Source organism: Sminthopsis crassicaudata, chromosome 6 (assembly GCF_048593235.1).
Source record: "Sminthopsis crassicaudata isolate SCR6 chromosome 6, ASM4859323v1, whole genome shotgun sequence".
NCBI classification, from domain to species: Eukaryota; Metazoa; Chordata; class Mammalia; order Dasyuromorphia; family Dasyuridae; genus Sminthopsis; species Sminthopsis crassicaudata.
In genome coordinates, this window is record NC_133622.1 from 162,301,380 (window position 1) to 162,324,207 (window position 22,828).

Consider the following 22,828-nt stretch of genomic DNA (forward strand, 5'->3'; position numbering starts at 1 on the left):
TTCAAGAGATTGTGGCCAGAGACCTTTGAAGGCCTCAGAGGAGGCGAGCCAGGTAGAGTTGACACTGCAAAGGTCAGTGGTCAAAGGTACTCTGGTGGGTCTAGTACAGACTAGTAATTGTAACTGCCAGGAGGGCACGTTACAGAAAACAATTTTTCCAAGAAGGAAAGGACCATAAAACCCATTCCACTTCAGAAGCTACAGTTGACAAAGTCCTCTCCCCACAGTAAATCTAATGTTGCCTGTTTTAACTTCCCCCATTTGCTCCTGACTGCCCACGGTGGCCAAATGAAATGAGCTTTATCCCTTTTCCACAGCTACATATATCGAGGACATGACAATCCTTGAACGTTGTGTTGTGCCAACATGTCCCTCCAAAGTTTTCTTTTCTTTAGATTAACCTAATCCTTCAGGGAATACTCATCCAGCACAGGCTTCCCCATCTTTCCGAAATGGTGGTGTATTTTCTTAACCTAACCCTAATACTCGATATGTATTCTGAACAGGGTAAGGTACAGAGAAGCAACCACCACTCCTCATTTCTCAGTGTAGACCTGAGACAGCATTACTTTGTGGCTGCCCCATTACATGGCTGCTTCGTACTGGGCTCAAAGTCCACCAAAACCTCCAGACCTCTGCAGACAAAGGGTCTATTAACCAGGCTTCTCTTACTTCTATGTGGATAGGTGATTTTTGGAAATCAAGTACAAAACTTGACATGAATTCCTGAAACTTTCATCTTATGTGGTTCCATTCAGTGTTCTAAGATGTAAAGGTTTTGTGGGTTTCTGTTCCATTGGATGGTTTAATTATGAGAATTAAATAACCTTTAATGCCATCATAAAACCAATACCTAAATGCCAATAGCAACCAAAAATGGGAGTTCTGATTTGAGATAAAAGGAACAGGAAAGCGTTATGAAGTAAGAGGATAGAGCTGGATGATGTAAGCTTTTTACAACTGAGGGGTGGTACAAAGAAATTAGGAAAATTAGGAAATTAGGGAAAGAGGTTTTGAGAAAGGATGGCTGGAAAGGGAAAAAGATAACTCTCTCAATTTTGCTGAGGGTACCTGGCAGCAACTGGTGAGAATAAAACTCAGATTTTTAAAGAAAGATCTTAAAACTCCAGCTTCGCTCATCTTTAGTCTTTCCAACTTAAATAAAACTTCCCACAGGAAAAGGGAAAAAAAAAAAAACAAAAAAGAGATAAAAGATATGCATATGCTTCCTCCCAACAACTTTAACGTCAGATTAAATTAGTCAAGATTTGTTAAACAAATTCTAAGTATAAAGCAGAAAATAGCCTAAGCTCTGGCAATACAAAAATCAATTCCTACCTTCATAGATCATATATTCTATGATGAGATACAATATGTAAAGAAATATGAAAATTAAGATGATCAGAGGAGGTAGCAAGCATTAACAACTAGAAGGGAATCGGGAAAAGCTTCCTGAAGGCACCTAGGAAAAATTATTAAAGGTCTTTTGTCATGATTTCATATAAAAATAGATAGGAATTTTGATTCGATCATGAAAAATAAATAACACTGTTACTCAAAATCTAAAAAGAAGCAAAGATAAAACAAATGACTATGGACTTAAGTGAACATAATGTCTATTTTTATTACCAAAACATGAGATTGACATCTTTTATTGCACTCTTTTAAAATTTTTTATACTGGTCAAGCCTATTTCAACATTAATTCAATTCAACAAGCATCCCTCAATTGCCTATTCAGTGCAAGGCACTGGCTGAGGTGCTAGGAGATAGCAAGAAGAGTAAGACCCAGTCCCTGCCCTCAAGGTGCTTCCTTGTACAAAAGCCAATAAATTAAAATTATATCAATCAGAGTAGTGGGTGTTTGTTTATTTTTTTTTGACTCAAGAACATGGAGCTGATTATGACAACCAGCTAACATGTTAGCTTGTACTGTAAGAATTATTAGGAATTTTTTTTAACTGAGTTGTTCTGCTTCCCTAACCATTTGCTTCAGCATCCCTGCAGCTTACTGCAGACATGACCCTGCATCCTTGGACGTCAAGCTCACTGTCTCTTTGCAATCACTCTAGCTGCAAAGGCACTCCCTCTACATTGTTCAATATATTTATTTTGGGAATCACCATTGACCAATCAGCCATTTCCCCAAAATTGCTCCTGCTCTTAAACCTCACTCATCAACTCTTTAAAAGAACCCGTGGGTTTAGAATATCACCAAGGTTGACTATGGAGAACAAAGAGCCCAATTCAATGTGTTAAAATCAAATACATAAGCACTTAAAATCACAAATTTCAAAATAAAAAGATAGATGCAGAGACTTTTGTAAATGACCAAGGAACTAAGGCAAATTGTATGGCTACCTCATGCTTTTTTAACGGTACACTTTTGGTGTCTAAAGCTAAGAGATGGTCGTCTTCTAAAGAGTTCAGGAGAACTTAAATAAAACAGTAGTGTGTTTTACCCACCATTAGGTCTTTTTCTTTCAAACAAACAAACAAACAAACAAACAAATATGGGTGGCATCATTTCAGAAACATGGCAATAGTCTTTTAGTGAATGCTTTCCATTTGCTTCCTAAAAATCTTTTATTATTATGTGTGGAGACAGACCAAGGTATTGTCTTTGAGGCTCCATCTTAAAAATTACATAGTAATCTCAATTATTTTTAGAGATACTTTAAAGCTTAGATTGATCCCTCTACTAATGCATTGGAATTATGATGGTCAGCTTCATCATCACTGTTGTCGTCGTCGTCATCATCATCATCATCATCATCGTCATCATCAACATCATCATCAATGTCATCATTACCAGTTTGATCTCCAGATCCAAGTTCATCTTCATCTTCATCTTCAACCTAAGTTGAAAAAAAAATTAGCTTGAACCAAATAACACGAAAAACTTTATTTCTTGGCCAAAAAAATACTGCAGTTTCAAATGTTCTCCCTATTTTGAAATTTGGAATTTTAGAATTCTTTATTTCTTTGTCTTAATGACCAACGCAACTCCTGGGAAATCATCTGTGGGCCAATGTAACGACAACTACTTTTACATAATAAAAACTATCATGAGAAAATTTGAATAGGAACTAAAAAATGGTAGTATCTTCTTATTCCCCAGTGAGTGTTTCCTACTAAAGTACCAGAAACCAAACCAATTCACTTTACTAAAAATAAAATATCAAAGTATAAGCATATGCAAGATATTAAGCAAACTCTTTAACAAGTACAATGCTTTTAAAGGAGAAATGTGCCTTCCTACAAAATAGTTTAAATTTCTAAAACATAGCCAAAATGTTTGTGGCAGCCCTTTTCATAGTGGCTAGAAACTGGAAAATGAATGGAAGCCCATCAATTGGAGAATGGTGGGTAAATTATGGTATATGCATGTTATGGAATATTATTGCTCTGTAAGAAATGACCAGCAGGAGGAATACAGAGAGGCTTGGAGAGACTAACATCAACTGATGCTGAGTGAAACGAGCAGAACCAGAAGATCATTATACACTTCAACAATGATACTGTATGAGGATGTATTCTGATGGAAGTGGGTATCTTCAACATAGAGAAGAGTTAATCCAATTCCAATTGAGCAATGATGGACAGAATCAGCTACACCCAGAAAAGGAACACTGGGAAATGAGTATAAACTGTGAGCACTGTTTTGTTTTGTTTTTCTTCCCAGATTATTTTTAGCTTCCGAATCCAATTCTTCCTTTGCCACAACAACAAAAAAATTCAGTTCTGCACATATATATTGTACCGGATATACTATAAGATATTTAATATGTATGGGAATGCCTGCCATCTAGGGGAGGGGGTGGATGGGAGGGGAAAAATTAGGAACAGAAGGGATTACAAGGGATAATGTTGTAAAAAAAAAAAATTACCTATGAATATCCACTGTCAAAGAAAATGTTGTAATTATAAAAATTAATAAAAATTTTTTTTAAAAAAATTTCTAAAACATATTAAAATTATTACAGAAATTATACTCCAGGATCATCTATATTCATGATATAGCCAGCATCTTCAAGGTAAAATATGTCTAAACATTTTACAAAGAAATGTGAAACTAAGCACAAGTGAAATGAAATACAAAATGTAGAGCAAAATCTTTGCAATGATAAATTCTAGAGAAAGCTGTGGTCTTACCGGGTGCCCAAGTTCCTTGAGTTTACTTTTTAATGAAATTATTTTCTGATCTTGATCAGCCAGCAGCACCAAGAGGTCATCCTGTTCTTTGGCAGATTTTGCAAGTCCCACCTGCAGTTTGCTTTTCTCATTTTGTAAGATTGCAATAGTGCTGTTTGATGAATCCAATTGCTGTTTTATACAAGCTTTTTCCTCAGATAGGGCTTTAACTTCATTCTGACAAGAGAAATGCTTAAGTTATTTACCTAAAAAGAGCACTCATATTGGAACAGCTCATGACAAAATGCTCTTTTCATTCAAACACACTCCATTCAGGATGTCCATCAGTTGGAGAATGGTTGGGTAAATTATGGTATATGAAGGTTATGGAATATTATTGCTCTGTAAGAAATGACCAGCAGGAGGAATACAGAGAGGCTTGGAGAGATTCAAATCAACTGATGCTGAGTGAAATGAGCAGAACCAGAAGATCACTGTACACTTCAACAACAATACTGTATGAGGATGTATTCTGATGGAAGTGGAAATCTTCAACATAAAGAAAAACCAACTCACTCCCAGTTGATCAATGATGGACAGAGGTAGCTACACCCAGAGAAGGAACACTGGGAAGTGAATGTAAATTGTTAGCACTAATATCTGTCTGCCCAGGTTGCATGTACCTTCGGAATCTAATGTTTATTGTGCAACAAGAAAATTATATTCACACACATGTATTGTATCTAGACTATATTGTAACACATGTAAAATGTATGGGATTGCCTGTCATCGGGGGGAGGGAATAGAGGGAGGGGGGGATAATTTGGAAAAATGAATACAAGGGATAATGTTATAAAAAAAATATATATAAAAAAAAAAAAAAAAAAAAAAAGACAAACACACTCCATTCAGTTCAGCCTTGGAGACTGGTTCTTAAACACACAAAATTACTCTTAAAAAAAGCATTTTTATATACAAAGGATTTTCCATCATCAAGAAAATAATTTTAAAAAACTTGAGTTGCGTTATTTCTGTTCAAACTAGAAAGAGAGTTACAAAATTACATGAAAATGCAGGCCAAAAAAAACAAAGCACACATTTCAACAGAAATACAAATAACAAATTATTTGGCTTCATCCTACTTTTCAGAGTTTACTCATACATGGAAATAAAGTTCTCAATATGCTCCATGTTACCTTTTTTAAAAATTGTGTATTAGGCACAAAAATGATACTAACCTTTAATTCTTTAGTTTCTTGGAGCAATGCAGAAAGTCTTCCTTCTATGTCTGTGGATTTTGCTGTTGTTACAGTTCCATTGTCTCCTGATACTGTAAAAGATTTAGCCTAAGAAATAGAAATTGAGTTAAAAAGAAGTTTTAGAAGTCAAGCTAGCAATATAAATGCCCAGACTAGACAGACATAGTTTTTATTGCACTTTTAAAATCTGGCTTCCAAGATTAGATAAAACAGTTCTCAAATGGATTCTTATGCAAACAAAATACCATTTTATTAAATAAATGACACTCGGGGAAGAACCCAAAGTGCCTAAAGTCCGATGTATCGTGAGTCAGGGAACAGGGCAAAGTAGACACATCTAAGAAAATAAAGGAGACAGATGAAGGAAGGAAAAATCAAAGTTATTCTGAGTTAGAAGTATGCTCTAACAGTGCCTGAAACATAAGATCCCAGATTCAGAGCTGAAAGGGCTCTCAGTGACCAACCTGTCCAAGACCTACTTTTGAGAGACAAGGAAATGATGCTCTGGCAGGTCTCAAAGAATGACAGATCATGGTCTTTGATTATAACCTGGGCTCCTTCTATTATGCCAGAACACCCCAGTCAGTAAAGAGAATGTGTTGAGGGATTTTAACTGGTGTATTACTAGCAAGATTCTACTAGGCCATTGTAAATCTCTAATTTAAAACAGAATAAGCTGATCATACTAAAGCAGGGAAGTCATTCCAGTCCTAGCTTTGCTATTTATGGATAAATAAAACAAAAGAAACTTACAAATGTTTCAGTTTTCTGTAACAGCTCCTGCTTTTCCATCTGTAATTTAGAGACTTCCACTGATTGTAAGTTTAGCTGAGCTCTGAGTGTTTCAAGTTCCTTTAGAGATAAAAGCAGCAAAAACCATTTTATGTTTATTTGGAAAACTACAGAGAACCAGCAAAGAAATTGAAACAGTAACTCTGGTCAACTATCAGCTTTAAAATGAAATTCACAAAAATCACCAAGATTTCTCTACCAAGTGTTTTGCTACACAAACACTTCTGCAGGACACTCATCAAAATAAGATATGACAAATAACTGGAGGAACATTTATTATTCTTAGTTGACCCATACCAATGTAATGAAAATAACCGTGCTACTTGAATTTACAGCTCTAATGCTATACCAAGCAAACTATTAAGTCCTTTGACAGAGCTAGATAAAATTAATATGGTTAAATATAGAGTAGAGAAACTCAAGAAAATAATTTTAAAAGTTAAGAATGAAAGAAGTATAGGAAGAATTCCAGCTCTCATGATATATTACCAAAACACAAATTATAAGAACCAAAACTGCTTAGTCTAGTTAAAAATCACAAAAGTAAAATCAGTGGAACTTGTTGGGTTAGAATAACAGATGACCCAGGAAAGAACTTGCTCTTTGACAAGAACTGCTAGGAAAATAGAAAAGCAGTTTGAGAGAAATTATATCTAAGTAAATGTAACATATAGCATAACAAGGCTAAAATGGATAAGAAATCTCAATATAAAAAGTGATACCATAAAATAAACTAAAAGCATACCTCTTAACCAAATGAGAAAAGATCACAAATAATAAAACAGGTAATTTCATGTACATTAAATTAAAAGGCTGTTGAATTAAACAAAACCAATGTAGGTAGATAGGATAAGAAACTGTCAGGTGGGAAAAAAATAAATCTTTACCTCAAAGATTCTTTGGTATGGGTCTGATAGCTAAAACATGAGAAAATAACACAAATATATATACAAAAAAAACTTCCCTTATGGATAACTGATCCTCAAAGAATAAGAATAAATATTTTGAAAAGAATTACAAACTACTATCACCAATGCGAAATCTTGTTCTAAATCACTAGTAATAAGAAAAATGTAAATTAATATAATTCTATGGCTTCATAGCTAATTAACTATGAAGAGGCATATTAATATTTTAGTGGAGATGTGAACTGATTCAATCAATCTAAAGACAATTTGTTATTATGCTTTAAAAAGTAAACTGTCCATACTCTTTGACATAGAGATCCCATTGCTGAGGATTTAAAAAAGAAGCCAAAGACAAATGGGAAGACTCTATGTACATAAACATATTTATAGCAGCTTTTTTTGGGTGATAACTAAGAACTGAAAAGAAAGTAGTTGTCCATCAATTAAGAGAAGGGTTAAAACAGAAAAAACTGTGTGTGGTACATGAAAGTAATGGACAATCATTGTTTTATAAGATACTGTGAACATTAAGCACATAACTAGACAGAACATGAAATAGAATCAGAAAAATAATATAATAACCAAAATTCTGAAGTAGAATTATTTTGATAGGATTTTCAAGTCAAAAAAGATGCCAAAAAAAGGAAAAAAGTTAATTTTTTCCCAAAGTTAAAGGCATCTATTTGAAATATTGACAAGTTCACCTTTTTATTTACTTCTCCTGTACATGTGCTCAAGAAGCATATTTTTTTGAGACAGAATGAAACACAAGGCACAAATAAATTGTTTACCAAGTTCCCCCTTCCCCCTAGTAATTATAATGAAAAATTGGTCATGAAAATTAGGCAAAGTTTACCACTGTTCTGCCCACCGCACCCCAACACCCCAGCATGTTCAATTTATCAGCAAAGCTAGAATTGCCAATAAATGGGATCTAAGGCTCCTTATTGGCCAAGAATGCAACTGACAATCAAGGAGGCCATGGCTCTTTTAAAGTCAGTATAGAGAAACTAATCAGCTTGTACAACTTGGATAACACAACAGACAAATCTCATTTCTGACTGGTTAGTGCTATATCAGATATTCACCAGGTGGCCTAACATCTGGATTGACATCCTCTAGAAAGTACCATAGTTGCCACAAAGTTTACATCTTAACACAGTCACTGGTAATTGATAGTCAAGCCACTACTTAAATTTTTTTAAATTATATTTTAATAGCTATTCCATAGTCTGGGAATCAATTTGGGTAGAGATTACATCTTTTTAGCAAAGAAAAATAATAATTTTAAGGATTCTAAAAAGTCAAAAATTAAAGACAATTATTTTGTTACAAGTTTTTATTGCTATTAATGATTATTCAGAACAACCATTCTAATTTATGAAGAAAAGGGAAAAAGTACAAATTTACCCGTTGCAATTTTGTAGTCTGTTCAGAATCACCATCCACAGAAATCTCTGGAGATTGTTCTGCTTTCCCAGGTGTTAACTGTGTTGCCTTCTACAATAATAAACAAACAAATAAATGAAGAAACTAAATTATTTAATACTTCCTAGTTGTGTAACCCTGGGCAAGTTACTTAACCCCAATTGCCTCAGCCCCCCTCCCCCACAAAAAAAAAGGAGAGAGAGAAGGGGGAGAGGGAGGGAGAAGAAGAGGGAGAGGGATATATCACTTTTGTATAAAACATTATATTTTGTCCTACTCTAAAGCACAGGGATACTTGAAAACATAAAGCTAAAGATATCATATATAATTTCATTTAAATTGATATGAAAAACCATTCTATAAATGATCATTTAAAAAAAATCATCATAAGCTATTTTCTCTCATTTCATCACAATGACCTACAACTCTTGTGAGACTAATATAGATTATATAGATATAGCTTGGAAAGAACAAACTCTTTACTAAGTTTACTAAAGCACAATATACGGTCATGTGAGAAGGATAAAGAAGTAGATACCATAAAATTAAAAGACTAGCAAATTTTGCTTTTATAATTTAGTACTCTTTGAATGTTCATAGCTTACCAAATTTTCAATCAAGGAGTCCTTTTCACTCAATTGGCTTTGTAAAAGTTCTTGCTTATTTTTTAGCTCTTTTATCTCTTCTTTCAACCTGCTAATTTCTTCTGGCTGAATTCCATTCATCTGAGCTCCATCACTGTGGGAACCATGATGCTGATTGTCTTTTCCTATTAGACATGCATGAAATTTGATAAAGTTGCATAAACCTAAATTTGGCCTTATTTGCCCAAGAAATTCTAAGACAGACAGACAGACAGACAGACAGACACACAGACACACAGACACACACACACACACAATCAAATATAAAGCTAGATAAAAGATAAAGGACTATATAATTGTGTCTCCAATATGGTACCATAGCTTTATTGTATGTAGCATGTGATAACTGCAAAGCAAACATTGAGGGGCAGCTAGGTGGCGCAGTGGATAGAGCACAGGCCTTGAAGTCAGGAGGACCTGAGTTCAAATCTGGTCTCAGACACTTAACACTGCCTAGCTCTGTGACCCTGGACAAGTCACTTAACCTCAATTGCCTCAGAAAAAAAACAAAAACAAAAAAACCACTGCATTACTAATCACTACTTTTTGTCTCTGGTCAACCCATTACCAAATTTATTAAATTATACTATCATCACATCAACTACAACGTTCTATTCTCTATCTCTAATGAGATACTTTGCCAAATGCTTTGCAGAAATCTAGGTATATTATATTTATGACATTGACTAATAATTCTATCAAGTTTAAAAATCGCATTAATTTAGTATGACCTTAAAGGAGGGAAGGGGACCCACATGTGCAAAAATGTTTGTGGCAGCCTTTTTTATAGTGGCAAGAAACTAGAAAATGAATAGATGGCCATCAGGTGGAGAATGGCTGAATAAATTGTGGTACATGAGTGCTATGGAATATTATTGCTCTGTGAGAAATGACCAACAGGATGATTCCAGAGAGGACTGGAGGGACTTACATGAACTGATGCTGAGTGAAGTGAGCAGAACCAGGAGATCATTATATACAGCAACAACAAGATTATACGAAGATCACTTCTGATGGACATGGCTCTCTTCAGCATTGAGATGGTTCAAACCAGTTCCAATTGTTTTTGTTGTTTTTTTTTCTGAGGCTGGGGTTAAGTGACTTGCTCAGGGTCACACAGCCAGGAAGTGTTAAGTGTCTGAGGCCAGATTTGAACTCAGATCCTCCTGACTTCAAGGCCCGTGCTCTATCCACTGCGCCACCTAGCTGCCCCAGTTCCAATTGTTTAGTGATGAAGAGAGACATCTACACCCAGAGATATGGGAATATTTGTGGGAACAGAGTATGGAACACAACATAGCATTCTCACTCTCTCTGTTGTTATTTGCTTGCATTTTGTTTTCTTTCTCAGTTTTTCTTTTCCTTCCTTCTTGATCTGATTTTTCTTGCATAGCAAGATAACTGTATAAATATGTATACATATATTGGATTTAACATGTATTTCAACATATGTAACATGTATTAAATTACCTGCCAGCTAGGGGAGGGGGTGGGGGGAAGGTGGAGAAAATTTGGAACAAAAAGTTTTGGCAAGGGTCAATGTTGGAAAATTTATCCATGCATATGCTTTGTAAACAAATTAATTAATTAATTAAAATTTTATTGTGGCCTGTTTTAAATGAACTTCGGGTTCTCAGTGATTATCCCTCAGTTTTAAAAATGTTTACAAACCAGGGTAGCTTAGCACAGTAAAAAAAAAAAAAAAAAAAAAAAACACACCAGCCCTGGAGTAAAGAATTCAAATCCAGTCTCAGATCTGTAACATTTACTAGATGTGTGACCCTGGCCAAGTCACTTAATAACGCTCCCCCCCCCCCATAAACACACTATACCTTTAATAACTTATTTTAGATACTGGTTGGAATCATAGTCCTATTCACTAGCCTATAGTTTGAAGATCCCATACTTCTGGAAGACAGGGACAATGATTTGCCTAATGCACCTTTAGCAATTTTGATGTTTTTCAAAGGTCTCTGACAGTAGCTCAGCAAATGAATTCTAAATGTATCTATAATTCTAGCATGTAATTTGTGTTCAGTCTGGAATTCTGAACTTATCCCCAATCTTAAATCTCTGGGTTTCATCTCCTCTGTAACCATTTTTGTTCTATCTTCTTCAGTCCTAAAATTATTATTCTTGGCAAAGAAAATATCAAAAATTTCTCCACTCAAATACACCTCCAGCTGTAACTGTTCCTGTGCGACGCCAATTCTTCAATTCCATATTGTCTCATGGACATTTCAATAGTCATCCTATCTATAAGTTAAATTCAACATATACAAAAGCAAGACTCTTAATTCCTCTATTACTTCTCCTGCCCCAACCCAATTCTCCTCTTAAGTCATTTCTGGCTCTTCCCTCTCCCTTATATTTTTCCCCAATCCAATTAGCTGCAGACCTATAGATACTATCGTTAAAGCATCTCTTGTATGTGTCTTCTTATATATTTCTACTACTATTTTTACTATGCCAGTTCAGGAACTCATTCCCTCTTTCTGACTACCAGAATAGCTTTCTGGCCAATCTACCTGTTTCTACTCTCTGGAGAGTGGGTCTCTGACGAGCCTTAACATTACCAAAATATTCATAGAGTACATCAGGTACTCTACTTACAACACCTTCAGTAACTACTCCCTACTAAGTGAAATACAAACTCTCTAAGCTAGGACCAAAGGCTCTCCATAGCTGGCTCCGATTTATCCTTTCTGTTGTATTTTGTGTCCTTTGTATTTATATTCTAGCTGTATTGGACTACACACTCTTTCTTTATTATGTTCTATTTTCTCTTACCTCAAAGCATCCTTTCTCCTGTATCTACAAGTCCTTCATATTTCCAACTACCAATATTACTCTCATGTTTCAACATTTCTTTCATGAAGTGTCTTGAATCCCATACCAAAAACTGCCTCTCTCTCCTCAAAGCTTTCCTGTTTCTCTTCTAAGACTTCTCTGTACTTCATTATATTACAGAAATCACAGGTTGTAAAAGGAAATCTAGAAGATAGAGACTATGTCTTCTTTAATTTTTATATCTTCAGCAACTAGATAGTACACTTAACATATAACTGGTACTTAAGACTCCTCCATCCCCCAAAGACTTTCATTTTTAAAAAGACTCAGTCAGCTACGGAAACCAATGGGCATGATGCTGACACAAAAAGTTTCATGCATATACAACACATACATCCCAACCCAAAGTTCAATTGGGATCATGATACCTAGCTGTACTTTCAGGAGGTTATACTGATCCTTGTGCTGCTGGATCTGAGATACTTGCTGTGTGACGGCAGTCTGCAATTGTTCATTTTGACATTTTAGGGTAGAAACCTGTTGTTTTAATTCCTCAAGCTGGCAATCCTATGGAAGAAAAATAAAGAGCATTTTTGTCAAGACAAATATATGTATCAATACATGTGGTACTCAAGATAATCATTTCTACAAGATGGCATGAAACTAGAATTAAAATTATGGACCCAATTTATATAAGACAATGGTGTGTTTTATGGGTATGCTCATTTGCACTGGTGTATTTCTATATCTATGCTCTCTCACCTTGACTCTATCACATAGCTCCTTAAAGGTTGATACTAGAGCACTTGATTCAACACTTTCCACATAGTAGGTATTTAAGAAAAGCATTGTTAGGTTGAATTTAACTCAAGTGTTTGAATTCTGTGATAAATCACAGGAGATTTTATTTGCTCTGTGTGGCCTCTAAAGAATACAATTAGGAGCAAGCTAAATGTCCCCTTTGGAAGGAGAAAAATGGTCATTAAAAAAAAATAATAATTGAATGGCCCCAAAAGATAAGCCTTTCTGCCCTTCCCAGGAGTTAAAGCCTTTCATCATCTGTCTGGAGATTATGCAGAAGGGATTTCTGTTTCAGAAGGACCAGACCAGATGATCTCAATGTCCAATTTTGATATTTTATGACTCTAAATCACAGGAGAAATTATTCTTAATCCTTTAAAGTTATAGATCATAGTTTCAGCACAATAGAAATACTCATCCTAATCCACAAATTATCTATAAACTATTTCACAACATATGCATTCATTAGATTATGTGGGTGAAATGCCAGTCATTTCCCAGTCAATAATATTAAAATATCTAATAAGTAAGAAATGATTTTTTAACAATGCTGAGTAATAATCCCTAAATGTGAGGTGTCCAGTATCATTCTAATAATAAGCACTGTGACAGCTTCTAATCTTGCGACTTAAAAAAAATTAAAGCTATTAAAAATTTAATGCCTAAGAAATTATTAAAATGATAATTTATAATCTTTCTGAATTAACTTTTTTAGTGATTATAAATATATAAAAATTTTTTTCTTCTCTCTAATCAACTACTTATTAGTTCCAAGTACAGGAATCCAAGAATCTTTTCTCCTTTGCTATAAGATACTTAGAATACTTCATGATGTGCAATAAAGGGAGAAACTTTTTTTCACTTTTGTAATCTCATTGTGGTTTGAAGATTGCTGAGTATAAGTTGTTTCCAAATCACCAGCATCTAAAAAAATTCTAATTAATTTGATTTATACAAAAATTATTGAAAATGTAAAGTCTGAACTTGAAACATTACATTCATACTTTGATTGCATACTTGGTGGGTATGATGGGGGTTGAAGTCCCTTTAAGAATATCTGGGCCCAGCCCCCACTATCAGCTCAGCCTCCCCCAGCCCTCACCTGATCTGAGCTAACTGAAAAGCCCGCTGAGAACTTAGGGTACCGCCCATCATCTTTTGGGTATAAAAGAGGTGAGCCAGAATGCCCTCTTTGCAGGAGCCCTCCCAGCCAACACATGGTATCCTTCCAGCCATGTAGGGGTTCCTGCCTGCTCAGCGGCTACCTCTGGCCCTGGCGTCTTTCTAACTGAGCTTTACTTCCAAATTCCTACAATAAATCTTTTATTTAACAATCTAGGTTTTCGGGCCTGTAAATTTATTTTACAGGGGACACTGCGCCTCATGGGATTATCTATGCGCCAAGAAATGGGGTTCCCCTTTTCCTTTCCCTCATTAGTTGGTGGCCCACCTGGGGACCCTGAAAACTGTTACCCCAAAAACTAACCTTAACCTTTTCAGGTCTCTCAGAACCAATTTTCGTCCTTAGCAGTTCGAGCAGCCTCTGGGAAGAATATCTGTGTTCCTACCCTCGTCTCACTCTATCTCTAAAACACAGGGCACCCAGACCAGGTTTGGGGTGTGAGCAAAGTCTCCTGTGGAGACTACTTTTCAGGAAAAAAAGTTCTCTTTTTGTCTCACTCTGTCTCTACAGGCCGCTTCTTCTAGAGACAAAAGACCTTTTTCCAAGGCATTTCTAATCCCTTTATCTCGCCAGAAAAGCCTGTGCTCAGGCTAGAGACACTGGGGAAAGTGTCTCTTCTTCACCCCTCCACCCCACCACATGGCCAACCCTCTCTGGTCCCTCTCTTTTCCAACCTCTCCCATGTGGCTTAACCTGCCATTTAAATGCTCCTATCCTGTCCCCTTCTCAGGGTACAGTGGGGAGATTTGGGGACTCTTCAAGAGCTCTAGAAAAGTCTCCTATTCACTTTTAAAAGGTGCTCTGCCACAACTCTGAACACCCTTCCCATAGCTTCTACCTGGGCCTTCTAAAGGAGCCAGGGCTTCCAGCGCGCTCAGAGAACTAGCTTGTCCCATACCTTTTAACATGGGACTTGGTTTCCTGCATTAGACCACGCTCTCTAGGCTGGATTTTAAAACTGCCCATTTTCTTTCTAAACCTCAGGGCATACTTACCTGCTCTCTAAAGCCTAGAAACTAGCTGTTCAACAAGCCTTTCTCTGTCTCAGCTCCTAGCACACTCTCTTTCTTTCGATTGTATGCCCCCTTTGCCCCCTCATATGCTGACAATTAAAAGATGCCCTTTCTAAGTTCTGGTCCTGGCCAGCTTAGAGCTTCAGAAAGGATAATTTGGGCTGGGAACAAATTCTGAATCCAGGCAAATTAATTGTTAAGAGAGTGAAAATAATTTCTTTTATCTTTTCCTCATCCTGACTATAGCAGGAAGAGAATTAAAAAGAAATTGAAACTATTTAAACGCTCCTTAACTACTTTTAATTTGGTGCCTCGCTAGAATCTTTCTCTGTTCTGGTGTGCAACAGTTATTTTTTTACTGCCTCAGTTTCCTTAAACTGTCTCTTTCTTGACTGAACTTCTCTGGCTTCAGTCCAGGAAACCAGGGATATACAATAAGAATAATAGATTCTCCCTCAAGCTGCCTTTTAGAGAATGGCTACATAACACCTGAATTCTGTGTAGAGTTCCAATCTCTCTGCTCCCTTAGGTGTCCCTTATCTCCAATTAGGGTCTGACCTTTCTAAATACCCCAAACGTCCCCACACCCTAATCACTAGAAGAAGGGTGGGGGTAGGGTCTTTTGTCTTTGACTCACTATTCTCTGCATTAATGCTAGCTGCTTTTCACTCCCTCTGCCTCTTCTAACAGAGTAGGGAGGGGTCACATGGGATTTCTCTTCTGCAGAGAAGGCTCTGAGTGAGATAGGCCAGCCTTCAAATTAATTGAACTGCTTTTTTAAGACTCCTTAAAACTGGGGGACTTGCATAAAACTGTTTTACTATTGTTCTGTATGAGAAAAACTTTTAACTATTGCTGTATAAACCTGTTTGACTATTGCTATTTCAGGAAATTTACTAGTCTGTTATGTATAATCTGATAATTTCTGTAAACGGGGGGAAGGAAACTGAGATTTCAGCTGGTCAGGAAATTGGGAAAAACTGATGTCTTATTTCAGTTCAGGCCGAATTGAAAACTATTTTACTCTTTGCTTAAAATTTACTAGACTATGATTTGCTGAGTTATGTTTTAACTTTGAAATCCCTTATTCAGTCTTTGGGATTATCCTTTAGAAACAACCAAAATCAGACACCTGTCCTGGGACTGGCAGTCTCTCTGATCTGTTTCTCCACCCCTGTTACCTCATTTCCTTAATTATTATTTCAGCATTTCAACATCAGAACTCTAATGATTTGGGGCGGCCTGTCTCTTGGTTTAATTGCATAATTTACTCAGAAATCTGAGAGAGAGAGAGAGAGAGAGAGAGAGAGAGAGAGAGAGAGAGAAGCTCTCAAATTCCATTTTTTGTCTCTCAGAGTCCTTGACAGACTTGGGGTGCCTTCTCAGGGCAGTGGGACCACCCTTGAGCACTACTACACAGCAGAGGCTGTTAAATGCACAAATGACCACAGACCTAAAGACTGTCCATCTCTGGCTGAGATGCCCCCCAACTGCAGAGATTCAAACAGGGAGGCGTGTGTGTCTCTGAATGAGGAGTGCTGTTTTATGCTAATAATTGGGGTTATCGGGGAGAAACTAGTCCTTGCCACAAGTCCTTGCATTTTCTAGTTTTAATCTGGTTTGTTTATTATTGTCCTGACTCAGTTTCCCTAATTATCCTGCCTCAGTTTCCCTGCCTCTTAGTTCTACAAAACCTCCCCCTGCCTCTTTATCAGAATACTTGATAAGATCTTGTTTCAGAATAGCAGAATGCCTCTCCCATCCCAAGCTATGGGAATGCCTTATCAAGATGCTGTCTCCACTGATTATGTCATCTCTCTAGAACCCTACTACAATATTGCTCTCGCCTCTATTAGGTAACACAAACCCCCTACACTCTATCAGCGAGGTGGGACAGCTCAATTTCCCGGGACTTGATTGATGCTGTCTGGAGCTCTACGCTCAAGCCAAGCATTACTCATTGAGAGTCATGGCACAGCTCTGGTGAAATAAAAGTTTTTTTGTTTTATTTCTCTCTCTCTTAGGGACGCCTAAAGGGAATGAAAGCTATAGAGTTGGTCTAGTTACTGCCTCTCAGTAAACTCCACTGAACTAATCTCTCTACACCCACCTTAACAGGGCTTCCCTGCTGTTAGGAAGCTAGCCCCTTTGAATCGAAAAGGTTGGGAAAAGAGCAATATTCAAACTTAGCCTGGGTTTCTGTGAATGCCATCCATACTTCGGTAGGATTTATTTCTAAAAGTTTAACTGCTAACTTCTTGAATTCTCTTATGTGGACTTAGACATTCTGTATATGATTGTATTTTTTTAAAGCAAACTGATTTATATCTACTTGGACATGAACTCATTGGGACAAATTCCTTATTGTTATCAATATAAGGCTATGATAAATATTTGTTTAGAATTTACGTTCTTGCATTTTTTCCCTCATGTAACTGATTTTAAGATCAGAGCAATAGTCAATAGAAATTGTTAATGCAATTCAATTATGTCATACCTTGCTGTGTCTAGCCTGATTATATGTAATCATTGTATCCTAAATGCTTGGCAAAATAAGTATTTAGCCTGGTCATCTGTCTGCTACTGGACAACTAATAGAGGTCTGTAAGACCAAAACTGACTTCTAACACCTGTTGGTTTCCTTTATCTCGTTAACCTGAGATTCTCAGTTCTCTTCTCAGGGCAACTCCTGCCTCCAGACACTCAGAAAGAAGCAGAGATGCTCTTTTAATGCAAATCTCTTCTAGACTTAAGCCTTAGGAGACCCCAGTCTCTGCCCTGATTCCGAGCAGGAGGAACTGCCTTCTCACCACCACAGAACACCACAAGGGTTGACCTGGCCCCCAGAGTCCTGCTCCCTGGTAGGAATTTGAGGTTTGGCCCTGTTTCCCTTTTATCTCAGGACAGCTGGAACACCTCAGGGTTCGGTAAGCTGGGTAGGCTATGCTGGTACTTTTCACCCCTCCCCCATAAAGAGTGGGGAAACTAGGAAGGAAAAGATTCAGAATCTTTGCTTATTGAATAACTAACTCTCTTCAAGAACAGCACAGTTTTTCCAACATTTCCAAGAGCTTAAACCTCGTTCTTATCTTGATCTGCAGCTCTGACAACTGGGGATATATACCCATCCCTAGACCCTGACTTACAAGAGTTCATTAAATCTCCACACCCCTTAATCCCAACCCCAGGAGAAATTAGCTTTCCTGGAAATTAAGGGTGAAAGAGCTAGGCTACAAATAATCTTTTTCTCTCAGCATTTTCTCCTATTTCTCTTTGATAATTAGATGGGCCATCAGACAAGCAGCCCACAGAAGGGACCTGATGCATTTCTTGGTAAAGTCCCCATTCTCCTGAATGTCACCATCTCCACCCTGGATGACACCCCACTTTTAATCTGTTCCCGAGATCTGTTTTCTCTAGGCTTCACACTTTGGATTCTCAGCTGGCCTTTCAGTCTGGAGAACACTGACTGGGGACAACTGACCGGGACACCTCCTTGATGCTCTGCTGCCATCCCCCACACCTCACGCCTCACCTCCTGGCATGAAACCCCAAATCTCTACGACCCTTGTCAGCTCGAAGCAGTTAAAGAGGAGATCGACGCCCCTTTTCCCACATGCATCTGGAGGCGATGGTTTGAGGGGGGAACAAGATGAGAGGACCCCGCTACTCTGAAGATCTTTGGAGAAAATCTTCAACTTTTCCTTAAATGAAGGACACTGTCCCATATTTTCTTTTTTTTCTTAAATGAATTTAAGTCTCAACTGTTTAAGGGGGGAACTGATGGTGATTGAAGTCCCTTTAACAATATCCAGGCACAGCCCCCACCCATCAGCTCAGCTTCCCCCAGTCCTCACCTGATCTGAGCTAACTGAAAAGCCCATCAGAACTGGATACCGCCCATCATCTTTTGGGTATAAAAGAGGTGAGCCGGAACACCCTCTTGGCAGGAGCCCTCCCACCAACACATGGTATCCTTCCAGCCATGTAGGGGTTCCTGCCCCCCAAGAGGCCACCTTTGGCGCTGGCGTCTTTACTTCCTGAACTTTACTTCCAAATTTCTACAATAAACCTTTTATTTATCAATCCAGGTTTTCAGGCCTGTAAATTCATTTTACAGGGGACACTGTACCTCATGGGATTATCTATGCACCGAGAAATGGGGTTCCCCCTTTCCTTTCCCTCATTAGCTATGGCGGGGAGGGTTTCAAAAATGCAAAAAAAAAAAAACCCATAAACAATAAATAATCTTAAACAAAATGATTTGACTTTGAACTCAAAGAGCTCTGTTTACCTCTGTTTTAAGGTGATGGCAAGCAGCACACAATCCAGCTGATGGGGAGCAAAAGATCCTACCTCTCTAACATCTATGCTTGTGCTACAGAGAATTCACATAACAAAAGAGAGCGGGCCAAACTTCTTTAGATCAGCTTCTCAACAACAAACACAGAATTTTCAGAAGGTCATGTAAAGTCTCTCCAAGATTTCAATATAATTCTGTTCCCCCAAACCCCATGTCCCAGGTCTTCTGATCTACAACCACAATAAAGATGCCTTTTCACTTCCTAATTTATTGCAGTAAAAATAGAAGGCAGCGAAGCAATGGAAAGAACATTAGCTCTAAAGGTCAAAACTAAGATTTAACTCTCATCTCTGATGTCCACTCTATGACTAGGTCTGTGGGACAAACTTATCTTCTTGTGAATTCTGTTTACTCATGAGCAGGTGGGAAAGTCTGACAAAACAGTTTCAAATCTCTCTCAAATCTAGATTTATGAGCCTATAAACTACATAAAAAATTTAGAGGCAATTTTCATGAAAGAAATATAACTAAAGTAGATTTTCTATCGGCCTCAAATACCTAGTACAATGTTCTGAAACAGTAGGTACTAAATAGAAATCTGCTGAACTGTAGTGTGTTTTAGTAATTTCTATTAAATATGGAGCAGCAAGGATGCACTTAACATCACTTCAACAGGAAAAATCAAGAGTTAACCCACATTATTCTAAAATCTCTCCCAACACTATAAGCTGTCCTAATGGAAAAGGGTTGGTTGCCTGTAACTGTGATATACTACATATCAGTGCTATCATTTCTTCAAATGTGTAACCCTTGAGTTTAAAAATAAAGGAAAAGGGGGTAGATGAAAAATTGCTCAAGTAATTTTGAAGAAAATATTCCTCTAAATCAGGGTCTTTACTTAGGGTCTATAAACTTGCCTTTTTAATATTTTGACAACTATTTCAAAATAATTGATTTTCAATTCTATATATTTTGTGTACTTAAAAACATAATTCTGAGAAGGGGTCCATGGACTTCATATGGACTGCCAAAGGGGTCCATGACACAAAAAACATTAAGAACCCCTGTCCTAAATGTTTAGCAATAAAATTGCAACTAATACTGGACCTTTTTAAATGACTTTTTTTTTTTTTAAAGCCAGGAGCCTATAAATAAATGTCAATTCTGAAAGACTATTTTTCAAAATTGTAAAGGGTTTTAGTTACATAATTAGAACTAAAACAAGTTTGCATCATACCACATTATATAATTTACAAAATTTCTCCTGAATGCTCCTTAAAAGAATTTTGCCCTAAACCTGATGAGCTAGAGAACAGCTGTCCTGGCATTTACCTGCTCTCGGATCACATTTTTGTAGTGAGTCACAATGCTGTCATGTTGTTCCAATGTTTTCTTCACCTCTTCTTCTTTTTTATCCTCTTCACTAGATTTGTAAATGGACTTTGTTATGACACCTGCAAAAAAAAACGGTATATAGTTAAATCTTCCAAACTTTATAAATAGGATTTCAATAGCTATGCATAATCTATCAATGAAAAGAAAACACTTTATGGATTAATCAGTCTAAAGAACAATGCCCTTATGGAGTTCATTAAGTCTTAAAGGTCTTCAGAAAGAGTACTTAATTATCCTAATTACTTTTCAAATACACTGTCTCCATTCAATGTGTCTCACCTTCAAGTTCTTTCACTAATTTTGTAAATTCATGATCAAACATCATGTGATCTGGGCTAGAAAAACTTGGCTGTGGTTTCTGGGCAGCTCTTGAGTACAGTTCATGCTTGCTAATGAAACCCAACTTCTCTATGAAGTTCTCTTTGCCAATTCTCTTCTCTATAAGTTGTTTCAATTTCTCTCTAAAAAAAAGGGGGGGGGGGAGAAACAGGCAGACATACAGACATATTAAAGAATTATCTATAGCTTAAACACTAAACTCAAATTATATTTGCAAGGAAAACAATATTTTTATTTCCCAATTACTTGTTATTTGTTACTCAATCTCAATGGGACCTTTACTGCAAGAAAGAACAATTTTCCACTTATTCCAAGCCTGAAAGAAGCTGTTGCTCCCTTCCTTGTGCCTCTTCCGCTTGGTTAAGGTCCTGTGGAATCTTTCTGCCATGACCTCTCTTCTGCCCTTTGCAATCTAAAGTCCTGGACATTATCCTCTATTAATTCTCTTTCTTCTAGTCTTGAATGAGACTATCTTCTGACCAACGCCAGCCTTTCTTCACATGCCTTTGACCCCATTCTCCTTTCATTTTTCCTCACATTTTTTTCTTCAATGTCTGTCTACTTATTGGCTATTTCCCTAATGAGTTCAACATTTTTAAGTCTCCCCAATCCTTAAAAAATTTTCATTGATCCCAGTATCATCTACAGCTATCATTCTCTTTCTCCCCTTATCTAAATTTGCAGAAACTATCTAATACATTCAAGACCTTCCTATCTCACTCCTTATTAGCCCTTTTCATTTTTATTAGCAATTTCTGACCTCTTCCCTCATCTGAAACCTGTCCCTCCAAAGTTGCCAATGATCTCTAATTGCACTTGATTGATGCTTTTTCTCAGTTTTTGTTCTTCTCAACCTTTCCATTACAGTGAAGAGTGAGGACCACTCTGGCCTCCTAGATCCTTTCCCTTTCTCCCTGTCTGACCTTTCTGACTCTTTTACTCTTCCCTCTCTCTTGTTGAAGTCATCAGCTCTCATAGGTTTAATTACCATGTCTATGCAGAATTCCTGCAGCTCTTTACTGCTTCTAGGATAAAAAGGAAGTCCCATAGCTTTTAAAACTTTTTACCATCTGGCCCCAAGGTATCTTTTCCAACATCACTAGATATTAGTTCTCTTTTTGTAGTCTACAGTCCAAAAAGGCTTTCTTGATTTCTTATACATAATATTCTACCCCTCCACTCTATACCTCTGTACACTGATCCTCCTAGCTTCTAGGATCTTCCTTTTGCTGACCATTCCCTCTTCCTAGCCTGTATATATCTCCTGGGTAGATAGCTCACTTGTTCAGTTGTTTCCATGCTATCTTCTCTGTGAACGAGGGTGAGAGAAGGGAGGGGAAGTAGGGTCTGGTCTTTCTGTGGCTCCCTAGTACTTAGCAGGCCTTGGCACAGTGCAGGCACTTAATAAACATGAGCTAATTCACAGCAATTTTGATTCAACAAATTTTGATTCCACTTCATGTGCAGAACACTGCATCAGGTGCTGAGAAACCCATGGTGTCAGCCAGCATACAAGGGAAGACACACACTTTAATGATCTAGGATTTTATTGATAGTCTTCTTCCTTCACTGAAGCATTTCCAAGGATTTTTGTTAACCACATTTTGTTTAACCACAAGAGCTCATATAATTGTTTCTGTGCAGAGTACTTAAAAGTATGAATCTTCTCCCCACTTACTTCATATAGTTCTCAAGTGAATTATCATTGAAATAAATGGAAATGCCCAACAAGAGAGCACATAAACCTTGAACCAACTGCTCCTCTTCTCCAAGATTTTCTGCTATTTGTGCTGTAAGCTGAAATTCTTGTTAAGGAAGATGATAGACTTCATCACATACC

General features: G+C 37.1%; 1 protein-coding gene across 2 annotated transcripts in view; it reads right to left on the minus strand.

The window, feature by feature from the left end:
- Nucleotides 1–1,599: 1,599 nt before the first annotated feature.
- USO1 (USO1 vesicle transport factor) overlaps nucleotides 1,600–22,828 on the minus strand; it is a 92,414-nt gene continuing 71,185 nt past the window's right edge. For both annotated transcript variants that reach the window (XM_074274209.1, XM_074274208.1), the window contains 10 exons: nucleotides 22,667–22,785; nucleotides 20,929–21,110; nucleotides 20,587–20,708; nucleotides 12,383–12,521; nucleotides 9,126–9,289; nucleotides 8,503–8,592; nucleotides 6,146–6,244; nucleotides 5,372–5,479; nucleotides 4,155–4,370; nucleotides 1,600–2,857 (listed from right to left, as the gene is read on the minus strand). In XM_074274209.1, the coding sequence (XP_074130310.1) occupies nucleotides 2,684–2,857; nucleotides 4,155–4,370; nucleotides 5,372–5,479; nucleotides 6,146–6,244; nucleotides 8,503–8,592; nucleotides 9,126–9,289; nucleotides 12,383–12,521; nucleotides 20,587–20,708; nucleotides 20,929–21,110; nucleotides 22,667–22,785 (1,413 nt within the window). In that variant the 3' untranslated portion in view covers nucleotides 1,600–2,683. The remainder of the gene's footprint in view (nucleotides 2,858–4,154; nucleotides 4,371–5,371; nucleotides 5,480–6,145; nucleotides 6,245–8,502; nucleotides 8,593–9,125; nucleotides 9,290–12,382; nucleotides 12,522–20,586; nucleotides 20,709–20,928; nucleotides 21,111–22,666; nucleotides 22,786–22,828) is intronic.